Below are 19,084 nucleotides of genomic sequence, written 5' to 3'. Positions count from 1 at the left end.
TTGGCTTGAGCGGATATACGGTTGGGAGGCATTGTGCTTGTTTTTAGCCTGTGAATGTACAAATTCTAACGAAAATATACAACTTTCTTCGTCTCGGATTAGGATCTTTTACTCTATATGGTAATCCTCCTGCTGGCCTTTGGTAGGAGCATCGCGCAGCGTGCGCATCCATCAGTAGCGAGCTGTTAACTCTTGACATGAGAATATCTTACACAAGTGCAGACCGTAGTTGAGGTTATCAATGCCCTAATCGGAAAGATTACACAGTATCTATTCATACCGTGCCGCTCATTAAAATACACGCGGAGCAACGGCTAGGTTTGAAAATCGATCTTCGGTACTCATGAACCGGGGGTATCGTACATAGATACAAAACACACATCTCAATACTTTACACATTATCCGTATGAAACTTTGCTGGAACGCGCGTGTCTGCTTAACAACCTTTGCAGTCTTATCTATCAGTGTCCACTTGCGCCGTATCAATAGCTTTCCTCCGTGGACGGAGAGGAGCTCCATAATTTACGTTCCCAGTTCATGCACCGGATCGTGACTGGATCGACATGTTTGAATATAATATCCCATTCAATGATCCAGGGACAAATGTATTCGTCATCTGGGTCCTGCTCCTGGTCGACTGTTTTGGGCGATGTTAGGTCATTCGATGGCGCTTGGATAGATTTTCGAGGCATTCGTACCCATATCTTCTTTCCCGTGCGGCGATGGAATGATGGTACGGCAACAAGTTTTCGGGTGTCATTTATGTTATAGTGTTTGTCTTCTTCATATTCTCCGTTACCGTATCTTCCTTCGTCGTTTATGTCGTCTCCTTCGGGAAAGCCGGCAGTCGCTTTGGCTACATCGTTTCTGCTGCATTTTGAAGTTGGGGGTAGAGAAGCAGATGGGGAATCTTCTGGGCTGTCAACCTCTATCTTCTCGGGGTCTGAGGCTGGAGGCGTATTAGAGCCCGCAGGGATGGACAGGGCTTCTTTTCTTCCTTCCTCCGGCTGAATGGTTTCCGGGGTAGAATGCCAGAGCACTGGAATTGTCTTTCGAAGATTGCCCGGTGCAAAACAAGAAAGGAGAACATCGAAGGCCTTCTTCTTCCATCGGGATGCATCGAGCCTTCGGCCCCCCGGGTACGATTCAGGCCGTAAATCTCGATCCGTCAGCTTCCATGAACTCCGACGTTGATAAAAGGGATTACCAAGTTCAGATCGGCGAATTCCAACGACGTCCTCTTGAGACATGGGCTTCATTGTTACTTGAATGGTGTCACCAAAGCTGTAGATGTGTGCCTTGGGAGTCGCACCCCCTTTGAGAGCGAACGTTTTGTTTTGTCTAGTCGCTCGAAGACGGACCCAGTATCTACCATCCCAGAGTTTCCACTGAGTCCACCTGCTTTCGTTTACACTTTGCCATCCTGCCTTGTTAATTTGTTCAGGGACCGGGTCGGGAAGACATATTCCAAACTTAGTGATGGGTGGCGGTAAATGTCGGCGTAAGGGCTCTCGCGAGAGTAGCCAAATATTTGGGTCTGTAGGATTGTCTGCAACGCCTCTGAGATTCTGGAACGCGATGAGAGCGTCCTGACTCCGGCGCTTGAAACTATGCGGAAAGACTCCATATTTCCCCTTTCTTTTTTGGGGTTGAAATTGAACGCCGCCGAGCGTGAATACATCGGGAGATGATGTGTCTTCGGATGATCGAGGCCAGAGCAGTTTGGCGGCTCTGACTAGACCCTCTTGCGACACCTGAAGATCCGATTCTGGGGTTACTAACTCAATTAACGTGCGTACGACTTTTAATTGCACGTCAAAAGGATTTATATGTGGATGATCTTGATGGGGATCGTTAAAGGTCTCTTTAAAAAAGTCAACTTCTTCAGCGAAGGGTAGCCGAACGAGCAATGTTCCAGAGCTAAAATCAAAGTTGATGACGCGGACAAGTTTTAAAAAACTGTCGGTCAGATCCTGTAAACGTTCCTTGGCTCTTTGATTCTTGCTGATAAATGCTAGTATTGAAGGACTTTGTAACGCGCGAGGCAAGTCCCCTGATGACAACAGCTTGCGCACAGTGTTTCGGACGGTCAGTGTATGGTCTTCATTGGTGGGATCAATCACAAATGGGACCCTTGCAACGCGGCAAGTAGCTTCCAGTCGTGCCTTTGGGAATGAGCGAAACGGGCGGAATATATAAACACCACCAGTTGCAGTATAGAGGCTTGAATCCGGTTGTGGCAAAGGTGCTCTAGCACCCTCATTATTCATTAGATTTGGTTTTATCGGCGCCATTCTAGGAGTTCGATCAGCGGAGATGGCCTCTATGCTCGTAATATCACCACTCTGTGATACGCCCCATAGACTGTGGCACTCAGGAATGGGAGAAACGCTGTCAAATCCAGCAAGACCAAAGCGTCCATGACCTTGGGCTAACCGAAGCAAGGCAGTTTCAACGTTATCATCTCTGTGATGGCCTAGAAATAGTGCTCGTATGTTTTCCGTTACACATGCAGTCCCAAGAGCTTGATAGCGAAGTCTCCTTGCGAGCGTTTCAAAATTTGGCAATCTTGCTGGATCTTTTGTTCCCTCAGGCCATTGCAGTGTGAGAACCTGGGATTTTAATCCTAAAGTGTTTCGGTTAGCTGCAGCTTAAAATAGATATGTCATCGAAATAAAGGGTCTCACCCATCGACTTGATCCATCCCGCAACCTTAAGAGCTTCATCGGTGCTTTTTTCTCGAGCTTTATGATCCACTATAAATGCTTTCACGTTTAGGTCTGGAATATGCCCTTCTACTATTAACCTTCTACAGAGATGGGCCAAGGCCATAGAATCCGGCCCACCGCTAACTGCAAGGGCTGAGGTGGTATGTTAGAAGCCAGATGACATAGCAGTCGGATACAACCAGTCCACATACCAATATTGCGTGGAAGAGCATTTTCCTTTCCATTTTGCCCTACCCGCAACCTCCAGGCTCTCTTAACTTCGTGATAGAATTCTTGTGTGAAGACCGGGCGGATGAGACTATTCTGGGGTTTCAAAGTCATGACCGAATAATCTCCTGCCTGAGAGTAAAATGTACATTCTGCCTTCCTAGGCACAAACTCTCTATTATTCGGAGGATATAATGCAATTTATTTGTTCTTCGCTCACTTTTCGGCCCCTTTGAAGCTTCAAGGAATATCGATCTAACTGTCCCGGCCAATAGGGTTACGGTTCCCCTGCGGAATTACATCACGTGGAAGAAAACGTTAGTAAGCTGGCCAGCCGTAAGGAGTAAGTTGAAGTCTGCTACAGGTTTGCTCGTCGGAGTGGCCAGGAGAGAAGTGATTAATATTCTAGGAGAGAATTATGCTGCCAGGAAGATGGAGATTGAATATCCACGGGGGATAATACGAGTATGCACGCCTTTGAGAGCGGCCCTGGCGGGTGTTTCCCGAGCGGAGAAGGGCGTGATACTCGGTTTTCCGATGACGTTTGAAGCCTTGGAAACCTAAATTTCTGCTCAAATTTCCACCCTCAAACATCCAAAAAAAAGCCCTGGAGGATCGCACCGTGGGAGCTGCGGTTGCCGTGGAGTGAGTTGTTTGATCGTTCCTTTCGGTTGGACAGCATGTGTTTGGATAAAATCGCTACGTAACAACTCACTCGCTGTCGCCAATGGAAGCGGTTGACCATCCCCGAGAGGATGCGTCACAGGCCTTAGTCCCCTCTCTCTGGACGAGATCCCTCTTGGTATGTGCTTGATACATATTAATGCACTATTATCAATCACCAATTTGGAGACTCCAGCTCCAAATCTATCTTTGCTAACTAGTCTACTTTTGGTAGGCCGGAGCGGTCGCCGGTCTCACGGTTGACGTCTCTCTCTTTCCTCTTGATACCATCAAAACTAGACTCCAACAAGCTCGAAAGCGCCAAGTTAACTCCAGTTCGAGCCCGTCGGCCAAAACTGGGCTACCATTACTCCGCCAGACCTTCCGAGGCATTTATGCCGGCTTGCCGTCGGTGCTCCTAGGGTCCGCGCCATCCGCTGCGAGCTTCTTCGTCGTTTACGATGGTGTGAAACGCCTCCTCCTTCCCCCTCGACATTCAACTGAAAATATACCGGTATCATGGCAGCATTCGGTGCTCACGCACTCTCTCGCCTCGTCCATGGGAGAAGTATCTGCTTGTGCAATCCGAGTCCCCACCGAAGTGATCAAGCAGCGGGCTCAGGCCGGACTATTTGGCGGCTCCACATTGTTAGCTCTCAAAGACATCCTTTCTCTGCGTCATGGTGATTTACCAGGTGGAGGCAAGGGAAGTTGGAGACTGGTTTTCCGCGAACTGTATCGAGGGACGGCAATTACTATCTCGCGCGAAATCCCGTTCACCATCTTACAGTTTACAATGTGGGAACGGATGAAAGATGCATATGCCTCGTGGAAGCACAAATCAGACCCTACGGCCCCTGTATCGGCGACTTCGAGTGCCTTCTTTGGCAGTATTGCTGGCGCGATTTCTGCGGGTTTGACGACTCCGCTCGATGTGGTTAAAACGAGAGTCATGCTGGCTCGAAGAACTGGGAGCGGTGACGGTGCAGGAAAGATCAGGGTGAGGGATGTTGTACAGGGGATTTGGAGGGACGAAGGGTTTGGTGCGTTTTGGAGGGGCATTGGCCCACGTGTCGCTTGGATTGGCATTGGGGGTGCAGTGTTTCTTGGAAGCTATCAACGGGCGTGGAACTTACTTGAAGGCAGGAAGCTTAAAAGGGAACGTGCTGAGTTGGATTTGTAAGAACGCAGTGCGTACTGCGGGTTGGATTTGGTATGTCCAATGCCGCAGTATTCAAATTTGTACAATATGAACAATGGATTTATAATAGACTTGAAATACACATGTTTGATATCTGATGCCTCACATATTACTAACATAGAATATGCTTCCTATAACCACCTTGTCGGAAGACGGGCTTGACATGCCCCAATGTATGGCAGCTTCCAGGGTGATTTGGTATCATCCCTGAAGAATCGTTTTTATAGCTAAAGGAGGGCTTTCAACCATGCCATTCCAAATGTGGTTCGAAACTTTAGCACACAATAGCAAGGATGATAAAGGAATTGGCTCCTAGCCGTCCAAAAGAAGTTGGACAAGATGAATAATGAACTCGCTCCGGAAATCGATTTTATCTCTTGCTGGTGGTCCAGATAGAGTATGGGCTCGGGCACATCGTTAGCAATGTACTCCGTACTTGCAATATTATGCAAACTGCATCGGAAATATCCAAAAGAAGACATGAAAATGGAGCAAACTTCGTGGAGTGGGATGTCTGGTCGGAAGATGGCCGGCTAGGCTTCCATTCATCTCCGAACCCGGACCGCCAGCGCCATGAGATATATGTTTGAGGACCTCGAGACTAGTCTATTGTCGCCCGGCCGAAATCGGACTCGACTCCATAGTGGAACCTCGTGACACAAGGTCCTCCATGGTCCAGTTGCCACTCTTAAGCTTCTAGCAAAAACTTGGGGTATATTGACAGTAGTGGCATCGTTCATGCAAGTGGTCGTTGGCAGCAGTACGCCTGATATGCCGATTTCTCCTCCCATAAGGTCAAATATGGCTCTGGTCTGAACTTTGAAGGGAGGTGGATTGGCTGTGGGTTGCCAAGTTGGTGGGGGGTATTTACCAAGCGAGCAGTATATGAAGACCTTGGCCAAGCGTGGCGATGGTGCGGAATTTGGTGGTCACTTTTGATACGGCAAAGTGAAGCAGAAAACGGGAGTGAAACAACGGGTTGCGGTGGGGAGAAAATGGCACGCAAAGCGACCAAAGCTATTTCGAAGTCGAATACGGAGTACAGAGTACGGAGTCTCGAGCAAACTAGAGGAGTGGCTTGCCGGTTTGTTGGAACAACAGCAGACGAGAGCAACTCGAGAGAAGGGGGGAGTGAACGGCATTGATCTCGCGTCTGGCCTCGGAAAGCTAAACTTCTCGAGAAGAGCCGGCAGCCGCCTATTGGTCAGGCGGCAAGTGGCGCCAAGACGCTAAAACATCCACCTCCTCACACCGGGACGGGTCAACTAATCCCCCGGCACCTAGTCTCATCGACAACTCGACGTCCTGGCTTGGCTCCTGAGACTTCGCTGTCCAGTTCTGCTCGGTTTTTCGCCGGCTAACCAAGCCTGAGGACCCCATGAGGATGGCTCTAAGGATCGCACCCCGTAACCTTTGCTGAAATGGTCCGTCAAACTCGGCAAATGCTGATTCTCTGCTTTCCTCGATCCTTTTCGCCTTTCACACATGGGTTTAACTCCAACCCGTGTATCACAGCTAATTTTCGGACGCTCAGCTCTTATCACATAAACAACCCTGATATACAGATACTAGTGCAATAGTAACCCATCGACAGGCTATAATTGTTGGGTATCTGCGACCCGCAACACACAGTTCAACCTGGCTGGAAACTGTGGAGAATTTGGACTTAAAGCTACGGAGTGCTCCGTACGGAACATTCAAATGGCAACTTCGTTCCCACGAAAAATAAGAGAGAAAAGAGCAACTCTAAATTGAAAGCTGAAATTGAGGCCGTCGAGAACCACAGGGCGGTATCTTGAATCGCCCGGAGGCCCGCTCTCATGAATCATGACCACACTCGCGCGGGGCATCAATTCGAGATCCAAAGCTTTCGTTCGTCGCCTACAAGACTATCCAGCCTCTCCACTTCTATGCTGAATCCATTGCGGCGTCTATGGGCATAACCATTATTTGCCAGCACTCACAGGACTTCAAAGGCCAAGTAAACGTGTGCTTGGCACCGTCCCTGCGATTTGGTTCCGAAGTTTAAACCTACTTTTGAACTTTGGTCTCAAAAAGCTGGATGAAATGCTAGCCGGGTCTTGGCGGTGAGATCGTTGAATGTGTCAAAACGCCGCTACGAAATCGATCTCTATCCGCGGAATATCCTAGAATGCATTTTGCCGTGGGATCTGGAAACGGGAGCACCGGCAATTCGCCTCCTTGTGTTCCTATATGCTATGTAGGTACGAGAACGTCCAGCCCTTAGTAGCCACGAATTTTGGCGCCTGCAGCACACGAATTCGTGGCGGGATAGAAAAATTCAGAAAACGCTGAGGCGACATCGTCCCCGAATAGAGAGATCTACAGGGGACCTTTGAAGCTCTTTCTGGCTTCCCAACAGCCCCATTGTCGCCACCGGTAGGGAGTCAATTCACGATCGTCCCGGGAAGAGGCCTCGGTCCGGTCATGTATTGTATGTACTCCGTACGCTCTCCGCATTTACCCCGCGTCTTCTGTCCTTCTCACGCTAACGGCGATCTGCGCCAAGCTGATGCCAAGAACCTCAAGAGGCAAAGGAAAGGGCCCCTATTCCACCCTCGTGTTAAAAAAACGCGGAGAGTTTGTGTCCCATTACTTGTTTAGCCGCAGCGATTAGGTCGAGAGCTGCCAAAGCTCCGGTCCTCATACTCAAATGACTAGTTTAGAGCCCCATTGCCGTGCGGCCATTTTCTCGTATTGCAAGAATGGCCTTAATTCAATGATTCATGGCCTCCACCAGCAAGATTCTGGGTCCTGCTGTGTAGGACGATGGTTCCGTACATAAACTACCACCTGTCGTGCTGTGCTCGACAGCTCTCATCTCTTCTTCAAACATTTTTTTCCTTCTCGTTTTTTCATCTGCCAGAGAGCCACTGAAGAATATGGCGTCCCAAACAACCTCGGCGGAGGGAAAGCAGTCTCCTATCCATATCGAGGATGGATCCAAGCTCGATAGTGAGAGCAACGAGGCATTTACCCCAAAAGAAGCTGCCTCCTTGCGGCGTCGAATTGATCTGCGACTTATTCCGGCGTTGGGTTTCATGTATGGAATATCACTTATGGATCGAAAGAACGTCTCGAATGCGGCCATCGCCGGCATGAGGACAGACCTTTCCTTGCTGGAAGGATATCGGTACAGTCTCATAACTCTATGTTTCTTTATCACATACGTCGTTTTCCAATCTCCGATGACAGTGATATGCCGCAAGGTCGGGCCTCGCATATTCTTACCAGGCATCTGTTTTCTATGGGGCGCTCTCGTTATCGGGCTTGGATTTGCGAAAAATTGGACCACAGTGGTGGGCCTGAGACTTGTGCTTGGAATTCTGGAAGCTGGCTATTTCCCCGGCTGTGTTTACCTCTTGTCGACGTGGTACACCCGGTGTAAGATTTCCTCCTATGTCACATTTATGCATTCTTCATTCGTGCTAATCGCCAACCAGTCGAGGTTGCACGGCGATACTCGGTATTTTACTTGATCGGTAGTCTTGCGTCCGCCTTGTCGGGAATCCTTGCATATGGCTTAATGCAAATGGAGGGTGTTCAAGGTGTTCGCGGATGGAGATGGTAAGCATTCTCGGCTTGATTTCTACTTGGCATTTGGCTAAATAGTTGTTCAGGATTTTCATTATGGAAGGTGTTGTAAGTTTTACTATTGTCTCGAAACCGACCCTCTGCGTGTGACTCATGATATACAAGATAACCTGCGCAATTGCAATTTTCGCATATGCCTTCATCGTTCGGTTCCCCGACCAGGAACGAGACAAACCCTCCTTCCGGTTTCTACAGCCTCACGAATGCCAGTACATCATTGATCGTCTGGAGGAAGATAGACGAGATGTGGTAGCTGAAAAATTTACCCTTAAACGATTTTTGAAGCCGGCTGGAGATTTCGAGATATGGGTGTTTGCATTCATGTTCTTGTAAGGAATCATGTTCGAAGGCTGCTTTTGGAATTGACTTACGTCTAACATCATCATTAGCTGTCTCACCACTGTCACCTATGCGTTTGCATGTAGGATACCGACATCTTGACCATCTCATTTCAACCTTATCTACACATACTGACAGGAATAGTCTTCCTACCCATCATTCTACGAGATAATCTGGGTTTCAGCCTTGCTGCGTCCCAATGTCTCATTGCGCCCCCGTACGTCTTCTCGGCAATTCTGATGTTCGTAACATCATGGATTAGTGATCGCTACCGGATGCGCGCCCCCATTATACTCCTGAACTGCATCATCTTAATTGTTGGACTCCCTATCATGGGATTCCATTCAAACAACGCAGTGCGATATTTTGGGGTGTTCATTGCTGTTGCTGGTGCCAATGCCAATGTTCCTGCTATAATGGCATATCAGGTACTGTCCCACTTCCGGTCTTAAAACAAAATGCATTCATCATTGACATATGTTCACCTGCAGGCAAACAACATTCGTGGCCAGTGGAAGCGTGCTTTCTGCTCAGCGACCCTGACTGGTTTTGGAGGCATTGGTGGAATCTCTGGGAGTCTTGTGTTCCGAAGCCAGGATCGGCCCGACTACATGCCCGGTATGGTGGCATGTATTGTGTACGTACTGCCATTTACACTTGGGCCAGTTTTACTTTTGTGAGAGTACACTGCTAACACTTTTGATAACTGCCTAGCTGCGCGGTGGCCATTATGATCTGTGCTACACTTCTCACCCTGTACTTCAGGGCTACAAACAAGAAGGCTGATCGGGGCGAGAAGATTATTGGTGAAGATCCTGACTTCAGGTATACGCTGTAGAAAGTTGTGTACTCGCACAATTTCGTACGTTTTACGAAGATGAAAATGATTCCTCGATAATCGAAATAATGAAATTTGACGATGATGAGGATTCGCATATTTCCGAAAGTCTCCTAAGAAAAACTCTAAAAATTTTGGAGCCTCAAGTTTGGGCGAGGTGAGATGCTGACAGCGCCATCTGTTATCCCATCCAATCCACACCGTAGAAAAGGTCTTTCAAGCCATCACTTTTTTCCAGAAAGGAAGCACTTATGATCAGACGGGGACAGCTAGGTCACAGAGCTGAGGACAATCAATCCATCCGAATGGCCAACTATAGTGTGAGCACTAATATTGGCCATGTCCGAAAGGTGGATTTCCCGTGTAATCCCCCGCACCGCACCACTCGCCGAAAACGATACTTTTCGAGACACATCATATGGATCTACAAAATCTCCTGGAATTTACCGGCGGCCCGCGGGCCCTAGAATGAACCGAAATTCCAAGTTGACCAATACAGATTCGCTGCTCGAGAGCTGTGTGCTAACCGTCCGTTGGTTACATCATGATATTACCAATATTTAGACTTGAGCCTTCTTTAGTTCCGCCGCGCGGGGGGCGGGGCGGTGAAATGGACTAGGGATGGATCTCAGTGTGTGCTAACTCCAAGAAGTATGGATGGTTTTACACCAGAACATGTCACAGAAGAAGCTCCCATATGGGATTCATTGATGAGAACTAAACTTATAGTGCCATAGACTCTGGATCAGTGTGCAACAGGATGGACAGAAGCACTTTGACTGTTAGTGCGTGGTATAGAGACGCATGTTTCTTCTATTCCCTGTTTCAGTTGTATGGTATGGAGGTTATAAAAGTGCCATTTTAAACTTTTCTAACGGCTGCCAGTCCCTGCTGCCGTTTGGGTGCAGTGGAGGATCCAATAGGGGTATCGTTTGCGTCTCCGGCATTTGGTGTCGCTATCGTCTGAGTACAACGCAAAGACAATTGGCATCACACCGCAAGGGAAGCGCTAGCTTAAAAATTAGACGCATCGGGCGATCGCCTGCGCGACTTGAGAGAGGCAAGGCGTCAACGCTTTACATGGAATGGTTGGAGCGTAAGGTTATGATAATTGCGGTATCACTTTGCAAAGAAAGAGGAATTCATGTCCAGAAGGACTCAACCTACATGGATAATCCTAGGAATTGGGGAAGGTATGGATAATGTAGTTGCTGATACCGAGCTCAGATCACAGCGAAACCGGGTATATGGCTGCCTGCAACACACCAAGCGGGAACCCTATTTTCAACCGCGTCCAAAGAAAAATCACCCAACAAAAAAAAAGCAGACCTCCAAATGGGTTACAACCGGCGACTCACGTCTGGCGCCTAGAAAGGAGCAAAAAAAGTTGGAGCTGCTGGGAATCGAACCCAGGACCTCTCCCATGCTAAGGGAACATTATACCACTAAACCACAGCCCCTATTCGCTTGTTACGCTGTTGTCGAGTTATGCACTAGTAATTACATTTATCCGTGACGTCACTGGCCGAGATTTCACGTAATTTTTTGGTAAGAGCGGCGTATCATACATCAATACCCGCGAACTTTATCTATGCTTAAATAAGGTTGCTCCCCACATCTCATCTGCTGGCTTCGGCTCCATCCCAAACGTTCCCTCCCACGATCCGACGGGATTCAGAAACCCCATGGCGGCCTTCAGTCTACTAAACACCCTATATATGCTTGGTCGACAACCCGAAGCCGTCCACTGGTCATTGCTCAACTTGTCTCCGTTCAATCTCGAGTGAGCAATCCCTCCGGATCTCTTGGATGGCGAGGAAACATCTCCAACGAGTCAGCTATGGTCCGTGAGCATACCGCGCGGATAAATCCCTTCTAATCCTGTCCTGAGCTTACCAATATCGCTCCGATTTAGAGCTGCCTATGCCCGATGGCCCGGGTGGACATCGCTTAGGTGTGAATGGTCTGGCCATTGACGCTGGTCGTTCCATCTTGTGAGTCTATGTCCCCGTTCGCGATCGCGCGTCGTTGTCGCAAACCCCCCGACAAGGTGGCTTTCTTGGCTAATATATTACACTTACAGATACTCAGCTGGTCGCGATGGCGTTATATGTAGTTGGGATTTACATCTCGATCCCCGCTCTCGAGATCCTTCACCGAGCCGTTCTTTGTCGTCTTCGCTGGGCGAAGGTTCGCAAAGGCCGGGGTCAAGGTCCAGCACTAGTTCCGCGCAACAAACCACCTTTCGCCGACAAGTCCAAGCCCACACCCACTGGATAAACGATATTACCCTTGCTCAAAGCAATACCGTGCTTGTATCCGGCTCATCAGATACCACCGTTAGGGTCTGGCGACAGGATTCCGAGGATTCAAACATACCGTCATCCATTGGCAGACACAGGGACTATGTCAAGTGTTTGGCATCTCCTCGACATCACGCCGACTGGGTCGCATCCGGTGGGTTGGATCATAAAATCTACGTTTGGGATTTGAACGGCGGGTGGGAAAAACTCAAGATCGATGTCTCGGAGGATGGTAAGGCGCAAAAGGGTTCGGTATACGCTCTGGGTGCCAAAGGGTCTATTCTAGTTAGTGGAGGGCCCGATGGTGTCGTCCGCGTATGGGATTCCAATTCTGGGAAACTTGCAAACAACTTTATGGGCCACACAGACAACGTTCGTGGTATCCTAATCAACGATGACGCAAACACTATCATTACAGCGTCCTCGGATCAAACTGTCAAAGTGTGGTCGATAACCGCCGGCCGATGTATGCATACTCTTACTATGCACAACGAGAGCGTCTGGTCGTTATATTCGGACCACCCTCAACTATCCGTATTCTACTCGAGTGACAGAGCCGGTGTAGTGGCGAAGACAGACACAAGAAACGCCGCCGATATGGATCAAGGAATCTGTGTCGCTGCTTTGCAAGAAAATGAAGGAGTGTTTAAAGTCGTTGCTGCCAACGATCATATCTGGACAGCTACACCCAAATGCAGTATTAATCGCTGGAGCGATGTTGACACCACAGATATCGATTTCATCCCATCACAACAGTTATATCATCATACATCTAATGTGGCTACGCAACGCGAATCTACCAAGACCGCCAAAATAAAAATTTCGCGATCCTCGATTTTAGCCCTGTCTGATACCTCTCAAACTCCGCAGTCGGAAGAAGCATGCATTCCCGCTCAAACTCAGCCAAAAGAGACCCTTGAAGGCAAGAATGGGCTGGTGAAGCATATGATGCTAAACGATAGAACCCGTGCTCTTACTAAAGATACGGCTGGTGAAGTTGTCTTATGGGATCTCATAAGAGTAAGATGGTCATAGAGTCCACAGTATCCCCGAGCGTTCTGCTAACATTTCAAAGTGCGTTGCGATACAGTCGTTTGGCAAGGGTCATTTAGATGATATTGCTGCGAAATTAAACACCACTAGGACTATCGCTAATTGGTGCACGTTGCATATCCGAACAGGAACACTCTCCGTTATTTTAGAACCTCATAGGTGCTTCGACGGCGAGATGTATGCTGATGAGTCTGATCTGCCAGACTTAAGCCAGTTCAGGGAAGATCAGAGAAGTATGATGTGTCCTCCGTCTAATTTATTCATCTTCTGACGTCTTTCCGTTAAATTTATAGTTAATCTGGGGAAGTGGGTCCTTTGTTATCTGTTTGCCGGTCTCGTTGATGAAGAGATACGGAGGGACGCTGAGTATCGGACGTCTCTCGAAGCAAAAATGCAGGACTCAAAGAGTACTTCCGGACCGGAAGCTCCCAACTTTATAGACATCCCGCCTATTACGATCCAAAATCCGGAATCAGAAAATTCGCCTCGGTCGCCCGCAATGGCGGCTCAGTCTCTGGGTGAGCTACGCTCGACAAGTATGTCTCCAGGGATGTCAATTGGTGTTGCAACACCGGCACCGCTTTCCACATCCACACCAGAAAACCCCTTCTCGAGCCTTGCGGATTCATCGGGCGATGACCATAATGGAAAAAGAATTGATCGTCCTGGAGCGGATGGCTATTTCGTTTCCAAACTCAGTACCTCATCCGTGGATTCCTCAGCGTCGAACGCGAAAACCCCAGCGGCTGGAGAAACTACGTTGCCTGGCCCCTCCCCAACCTCTCCAGTTGGACCAGAAAAAGAAGAGAAAGCTAAGCGCAGTGGCTCTCTGTTTGGCAAGAAATTCCAGATGTCTTTTCCTAAAAAGCTAGGCCGGACGTCTACGGAAGCAAAGCCCGTCGTGGAAGAGAAAACGGAGGAATCTGACGGCTCTTCAGAAAAGGAAAAGGAAAAGGTGCCTGATCTAACGTTTCGCGGTGTTATCGACGAGATGAGAGCTTCGTACGAGACGGCTTTGGCAGCAGAGCCCGAACAAAAGCTCCAGTCAAAGATCACACCGATCCCTGAAAATGAAACGCCAGTAATATCCATTCCACCAAATACACCTATTATCATTCAAGAGGATGGCCCGGGCATTCCAGTTGCCCCTGATATCTATAGAGGAACTGTAACGACTATCAGCCGAGATACTGACGAGCTAGAGAAAGTCGCACCGGCGTGGCTTGGGCGTCTTCTCTTGGAGGTTAGTAAACGTAGTCCAACAAGATCAAATGATCTGCTCCCTTACTTCATAGACAATGCTGACGCTGGCCAGAATCGAATGGAGGGAGATACTGTAAAAATTACATTCTCCGTCAAACCCTACAAAAACCTCTTGCCTGAGGCCATCGATCCGTAAGCCTTTCCTATTTCTTTTGTTTTCTTTCTCCCGTCTGAAGTCTATTATATTTCTGCCCCAATTGTGTTTCGCTCCCTTTCTTCCCAGATTCATCACCATTACAGACCATGTTGTTGGAACAACAGGGCAAGAGCTAATTTTGCCGAAAAAAGGAGTTCAACCAACTCTCGATTAAGCGCCAATCGAATGCTTCGTGCCAAAAAGATCCTTGCATATGTCGCAGAACGTATTGATCCACAGTACTCCGCGGATAACTCAGATGAAAACTACATGAAGCCGGAAGATTATTTGGAATTGTACTGCCAAAACACAGTATGTTGCCTGCTCTTTATTCCTTGACCCTATCTTGTGTTATGAGTACATACTAACATTCTATGATAGTTAATACCTCCCGACATGACTCTGTTGACAATGCGCACCCATGTCTGGCGTACAGGCAATGATATGGTCCTTTACTACAAAGCAAATGGCAAACGCATAATCCCATTCCATCAGAAGGACGACTCGCAGACCTGTGCTACCAATGGTAGCACCGCTGTCGCCGCTGCAGGAGAAGATAACGATGGCCAAAAACAACCGCAGCAAGAAAACGGCAAATCTACAGAATCTACAGGCATGTTACCAGCAGCAAACAGCAATTCCGGAGCCAAGAAAGATGGGACGGCTGGGATAAGCACTGGAGGTTCGACGCCCGCGTCTCATTCACGAACTGGGTCTTCAACTGAACTTCTAGCATGAGGGTATCAGAGCAATCGCTGATGCATATCTGCTAATCATTTAATTCACCATTATATTCTCCCTAACCCCCCTCCGGGGATTTTCTACCAAGGCGCGCATTTAAACTAATTGGATTGTATGATTGCCCCGGCAATTGAGTTGTACAACGTGTTCATTGATTTCGTGTCTATATCTTCGTGTCATTCATATACATAATTTACGGAATCGGGAACTAATCGCTCATCGAAAAGTTCCTATTTATGGATATGGATGTATGTACAACAAGCTTCTTTTTAAGAACAATCCAGAAATTTTTTAAAAAAAAAGAAAAAAAGAAGCCTCCGTAAATGAATAAAACCGACACCACATAACAAAAGACGACCAAAAAGCTTCCCGCTTCCCTATTCGCAGTAAACGCCAGTGAAAGCCCAGCCTGGTCAATCCCATATTTAAAATGCTATGATTACTAAAAGTAAGAAAAGGAAAGAGGAAAGAGAAAATGAGGGAAAAGGGAAAACTCTCTTTCTTTTCTTTTGAGTATCGGATATATCAAGTCTCGTAATCATCATTTCTGGTTTTGATTATTTGTTGGTGGCGGGGCCCCGGATGGTGGCTCTAAGACGTGCGTATGGTTGGGCGCGTTCATAACTTGGCCCGACTCTTCTTGTCTACAGATCTCGCTACTTCGCACCCATTCGTCTGAGAGCACTTCTTCCAGCGTCGCTCGTTCACGTGGGTTAACTTTCAACATGCGGCCGATGATTTGTCTGGATTCTCGGGGCAGAAGCCGGAGGAGTCTCCAGGGGCCTTTGATAACTTCCTGTCGTTGACCGGAGCCGCCATGCGACTGTGACTGTTGCGATGGTGGTGGATTGGTAGCTTTCGGGGCGGTTGTCGGCTGTTCGGATAGTGAGCTGGTGTTATTGGGAGGATGATTTTCGTTCTTCTTCAAATCTCGCGCCGCGGGGTCGGATTGAGGGTATATTCCTCCGCTCCCATGCCGGTGATGATGTCGAGAGACCGGTGAACGTCCACGGTCACTTCGCCATTCTTTATCCACAGAAGCCAAGTCTGCCGTAGATCTTGGCCGTGGTCGACCAACTTCTCTCGGTGGACCGTCAGGGACTGGAGTTCCTGGTGAAGGTGGTGAAACAAAAAGCTTATACGAGTTATCGGTTATTCTAGGTTGCTTCCATGGGAATCGACGTAAAGACATGCAGCAAAATATTATAGCTAGTGACCAGATGTCCGTCGCCCGGGGATCGTATTTCTTCTTTTCTTCGTACACTTCCGGGGCCAAATAAGGGTCAGACCCGACAATACCTGCAAAAAAAGAAATGGTCAGTTCAATCTCAATTGCAGTGTCCAGTTCCATCTAAGATAAACATACCGGAAGATAGAACAATGTTGGTCTCAAAGGGGTACCTAAACACGACTGCACTTCCGAAATCAATCAACTTCATGATTCCGCGATCGTTGACAACCACGTTGTCTAATTTGAGATCCCGATGCGCAAGTCCCATGCTATGGAGGTAGGTAACACCATTGATAATCTGCAGGAAAGAGCATGTGATCTCTTCTCGTGTCATCTTGCCTGTCATCACACATGCAAATAGGTCGTATGGTGCGTACTCCATGACTTGATACCAGCTATTGTTCTCATGGAGAATATCCAAAGTTTCTATAATATTCCCATGGTGCAGAGTGGAGCCAATACAGAATTCTGCTGTAACTTTCTTCGCGTATTCCTTTTCCGTCTCCCACTTATGACGATCTCGGAATTGCTTAACAGCAAATGTGACTCCATCAGTATTTCGCTTCAGTAGGCGGACGGAGCCTCCTGCTCCTGATCCAAGAACTCTTCCTAGCTTTCCGTACTTGGATTGGAGGCCATGATCATCAGCAAATGGAACGCTAGGGCCACTAGCCCGGAATGGATCGGCTTTGCTTGAGGATCTTGAAGACCGTTTACCGTGAATAGAAGCAGGCGATTCGCCGCGTTTTTGTTTCCCACCCATTCGGAAGAAACGCCTCAATTCGGACATTGAGCCGTGGGGCTTATGCTTCTCCAGATGGCCGTCGAGATGGCGATTTTCCTTTTTACCAAACAACTTCTTATCATGTTGTTTTTCAAAGGCAGGTGCTAAAGGAGCAGACGAAAGAGACTTGTTGGAACGACGTTTTGAATCAAGGCTGCCGAAAATGAATCTTTCATCCAATTGGGAAAGATTCGTTTGTGGGGGAGGCATTCTACTCCTAGAATAGGGGTCATTCTGGTCCCCCAGAGGAAAGGGAGCACCGGGGCCCATGATAGAAGAGGCAGAAGAGCCGATATCGTGTCTCGGAGTTGAAGGTGGGCTCTCGTCAGAGGGTCCAAGGAAGAATTTCGGCTTGCGTTGGGATTCCCTTGGAGGCGCGGGGATATCAGACATGGAATATGGCCTTGCTGATGTCAGCCCTGAGGATGAAGAAGGCCTTGAGCCGTACCCGGCCGGCGACCGGGAACCATAGCTCTTGCCCGAATTATCATTTGAGAGGGATGATTGTGGTGTCATGGCCGAATAGTTCACAATTGTCCGGTTGATTCTATCTCTCATCTGTTCCGCATCGTGGGGGCCGAGAACAGGAGAATGCGGTCCGGAAGGAGGCGGGGAAGGGCCATCTCGATGACTACGCGTAGTTGAGTCCCTAGAAGGTGCCTAGAGTGAGGGATTAGTAAAGAGCTTGGCCTCGAAATAGTAAAATCCGAAAGCATCTGCAGGAATTGGACACGGTTAAACGACCTGGCTGAATCGCAGGAAATCAACATACTCTTGTAGGTGGGAGGGAAACGGGCTCAAAAGCAAAATTCTGCATCCGAGTCTCTTGCAGCCTTGATTTTTGTAATTTTATGGTAATATCGCGCAGTTCGGTTCGGCTTTCGGGACGCAAAGGATTTGCATGATCCCCTTCCGGAGCTTGTGGCGGGTCATTGGAGAGAGTTATTGTAGGCCGACTTTTCGAGGGTTCGATTTCCTGGTTCTTGGAAGCAAAGCGCACGGCTGCATGGCCTCCATTGAGGCACGAAGAATCGTCCGCAGTTGCCATGGTAGAGCCCGACTGTTGAGAATCAGTTGCAGTCGTGGACATGGTTGGGCCTAAGAGTTATAACGGTGAGCATGGAAATGCTTCGAGCTAATACTTAACAGCAGGAAATGCACAGGGAGCTACAGAAAAGGGATAATGGCAAAAGAAGAAGAAAAGATGGACGAAGGTCGGAAGGGGGAAAAAAAAATAAGAAATACCAAACAAAAGAAAAAAAAAAGCTGACTGACGTGGTTTTCTTATCTGAATCCGATACGGTCGAGTGAAATCACTGTATTGGGTAAGAAGATAAGCGACCCGGGATTTTTTCCTTGTTGACGCATCCCCAATTCAATTATCGTCGGTCGTGGAGGAGAGGCAGCTAGTTATCAAGTCGTTCGTCGATCGCGTCTTGTTTCTAGGAGTATGCAATCCTGATTCTAGGTGGTGGCTACCCAGGACTTAAATATCGAAACAAAACGAGGGTAGTCGTTATGATTGTTTGGAGACGGGAACGAAAGAACCTCTGCTGCAGCTGGAGCTGTACGCATAAAGTTCTAAAGGCGGGAAAGGGTCGTTCGTTGGCCGTTGGCGGTGAAATTGCGATCAATCCGACGATATCTGGGCGGGACAGAGCGGAGTGGGGAGGGAGTCGCTGGAGATTTGGATGCGGGAAGGGGTCTTCGGTCAAATTTGCACCCGACAAGATTTTTAGTACAGTGAAGGAGCCAGCCAGCGAGCTGTGAATGGTGGGCTTGCAGTTGATTTGCATTCACTACGAGCACCACAAACGTCCAGAAGACGATGTTCTCGGTCTCGACAGGAGTTGGCTTCTTTGCCGCAGAAAGGAAAAAAAATGTCAGTTCCTCGCGGCTTGTAGTTGAAGTTGTCGGCGCAAAAATTCGTCGAAAGGTTCGCAGCGTGCGCCTCTATGACATAATGGCCTGACAGGGTGAC

General features: G+C 48.3%; 5 protein-coding genes and 1 non-coding gene across 6 annotated transcripts; 3 read left to right on the top strand and 3 right to left on the bottom strand.

Moving 5' to 3' along the window:
* Window positions 1-267: 267 nt before the first annotated feature.
* On the bottom strand, window positions 268-3,336 carry CIMG_09195 (tRNA(Ile)-lysidine synthetase). Its single transcript, XM_001239573.2, has 3 exons — window positions 2,921-3,336; window positions 2,688-2,861; window positions 268-2,626 (listed from the first exon to the last, which is right to left on the bottom strand). The coding sequence occupies exons 1-3, from the start codon at window positions 3,048-3,050 to the stop codon at window positions 483-485; spliced, it is 2,448 nt and encodes an 815-aa protein (XP_001239574.2). The 5' UTR covers window positions 3,051-3,336; the 3' UTR covers window positions 268-482.
* Window positions 3,337-3,532: 196 nt separating this feature from the next.
* Window positions 3,533-4,905, top strand: CIMG_09194 (mitochondrial carrier protein). The gene is made up of 2 exons (XM_001239572.2): window positions 3,533-3,738; window positions 3,835-4,905. Exons 1-2 carry the CDS (start codon window positions 3,664-3,666, stop codon window positions 4,780-4,782), a joined length of 1,023 nt encoding a protein of 340 aa, XP_001239573.2. The 5' UTR covers window positions 3,533-3,663; the 3' UTR covers window positions 4,783-4,905.
* A 2,798-nt stretch (window positions 4,906-7,703) lies between these two features.
* On the top strand, window positions 7,704-10,825 carry CIMG_12303 (phthalate transporter; the record flags this gene model as incomplete). Its single annotated transcript, XM_012358333.1, has 10 exons — window positions 7,704-8,205; window positions 8,265-8,388; window positions 8,442-8,463; window positions 8,521-8,744; window positions 8,805-8,836; window positions 8,899-9,182; window positions 9,246-9,391; window positions 9,469-9,749; window positions 9,862-10,428; window positions 10,478-10,825. 8 exons carry the CDS (start codon window positions 7,704-7,706, stop codon window positions 9,590-9,592), a joined length of 1,458 nt encoding a protein of 485 aa, XP_012213756.1. The 3' UTR covers window positions 9,593-9,749; window positions 9,862-10,428; window positions 10,478-10,825.
* A 155-nt stretch (window positions 10,826-10,980) lies between these two features.
* On the bottom strand, window positions 10,981-11,052 carry CIMG_15102. Its single transcript has one exon. It is a non-coding gene; the product is annotated as a tRNA-Ala (tRNA).
* A 187-nt stretch (window positions 11,053-11,239) lies between these two features.
* On the top strand, window positions 11,240-15,398 carry CIMG_12302 (WD repeat protein). Its single transcript, XM_012358332.1, has 8 exons — window positions 11,240-11,435; window positions 11,508-11,586; window positions 11,676-12,915; window positions 12,971-13,181; window positions 13,242-14,191; window positions 14,264-14,343; window positions 14,500-14,659; window positions 14,729-15,398. Exons 1-8 carry the CDS (start codon window positions 11,402-11,404, stop codon window positions 15,083-15,085), a joined length of 3,111 nt encoding a protein of 1,036 aa, XP_012213755.1. The 5' UTR covers window positions 11,240-11,401; the 3' UTR covers window positions 15,086-15,398.
* Window positions 15,281-18,967, bottom strand: CIMG_09191 (HAL protein kinase). The gene is made up of 4 exons (XM_001239569.2): window positions 18,379-18,967; window positions 17,876-18,201; window positions 16,455-17,763; window positions 15,281-16,387 (listed from the first exon to the last, which is right to left on the bottom strand). The coding sequence occupies exons 2-4, from the start codon at window positions 18,191-18,193 to the stop codon at window positions 15,630-15,632; spliced, it is 2,385 nt and encodes a 794-aa protein (XP_001239570.1). The 5' UTR covers window positions 18,194-18,201; window positions 18,379-18,967; the 3' UTR covers window positions 15,281-15,629.
* Window positions 18,968-19,084: the final 117 nt, after the last annotated feature.

The sequence above is a fragment of the Coccidioides immitis genome (genome assembly GCF_000149335.2).
Source record: "Coccidioides immitis RS genomic scaffold supercont3.5, whole genome shotgun sequence".
Lineage (NCBI taxonomy): Eukaryota > Fungi > Ascomycota > Eurotiomycetes > Onygenales > Onygenaceae > Coccidioides > Coccidioides immitis.
This window is presented reverse-complemented; position numbering and strand designations above follow the sequence as displayed.

Excerpts from the sequence above, each read along its gene's own strand:
- CIMG_09194 (XM_001239572.2), top strand. The coding sequence starts at position 3,664 with ATGGAAGCGGTTGACCATCCCCGAGAGGATGCGTCACAGGCCTTAGTC. Across the intron at positions 3,739-3,834 it reads TCTGGACGAGATCCCTCTTG|GCCGGAGCGGTCGCCGGTCT; the intron begins GTATGTGCTTGA and ends TACTTTTGGTAG.
- CIMG_12302 (XM_012358332.1), top strand. The coding sequence starts at position 11,402 with ATGGCGAGGAAACATCTCCAACGAGTCAGCTATG. Across the intron at positions 11,436-11,507 it reads TCTCCAACGAGTCAGCTATG|AGCTGCCTATGCCCGATGGC; the intron begins GTCCGTGAGCAT and ends GCTCCGATTTAG. Across the intron at positions 14,344-14,499 it reads TTGCCTGAGGCCATCGATCC|GAGTTCAACCAACTCTCGAT; the intron begins GTAAGCCTTTCC and ends TGCCGAAAAAAG.
- CIMG_09195 (XM_001239573.2), bottom strand. The coding sequence starts at position 3,050 with ATGACTTTGAAACCCCAGAATAGTCTCATCCGCCCGGTCTTCACACAA. Across the intron at positions 2,862-2,920 it reads TGCTCTTCCACGCAATATTG|CCCTTGCAGTTAGCGGTGGG; the intron begins GTATGTGGACTG and ends ATACCACCTCAG. Across the intron at positions 2,627-2,687 it reads GGGATGGATCAAGTCGATGG|GATTAAAATCCCAGGTTCTC; the intron begins GTGAGACCCTTT and ends GAAACACTTTAG.
- CIMG_09191 (XM_001239569.2), bottom strand. The coding sequence starts at position 18,193 with ATGTCCACGACTGCAACTGATTCTCAACAGTCGGGCTCTACCATGGCA. Across the intron at positions 17,764-17,875 it reads TTTCCCTCCCACCTACAAGA|GCACCTTCTAGGGACTCAAC; the intron begins GTATGTTGATTT and ends CCCTCACTCTAG. Across the intron at positions 16,388-16,454 it reads CAACATTGTTCTATCTTCCG|GTATTGTCGGGTCTGACCCT; the intron begins GTATGTTTATCT and ends CTTTTTTTGCAG.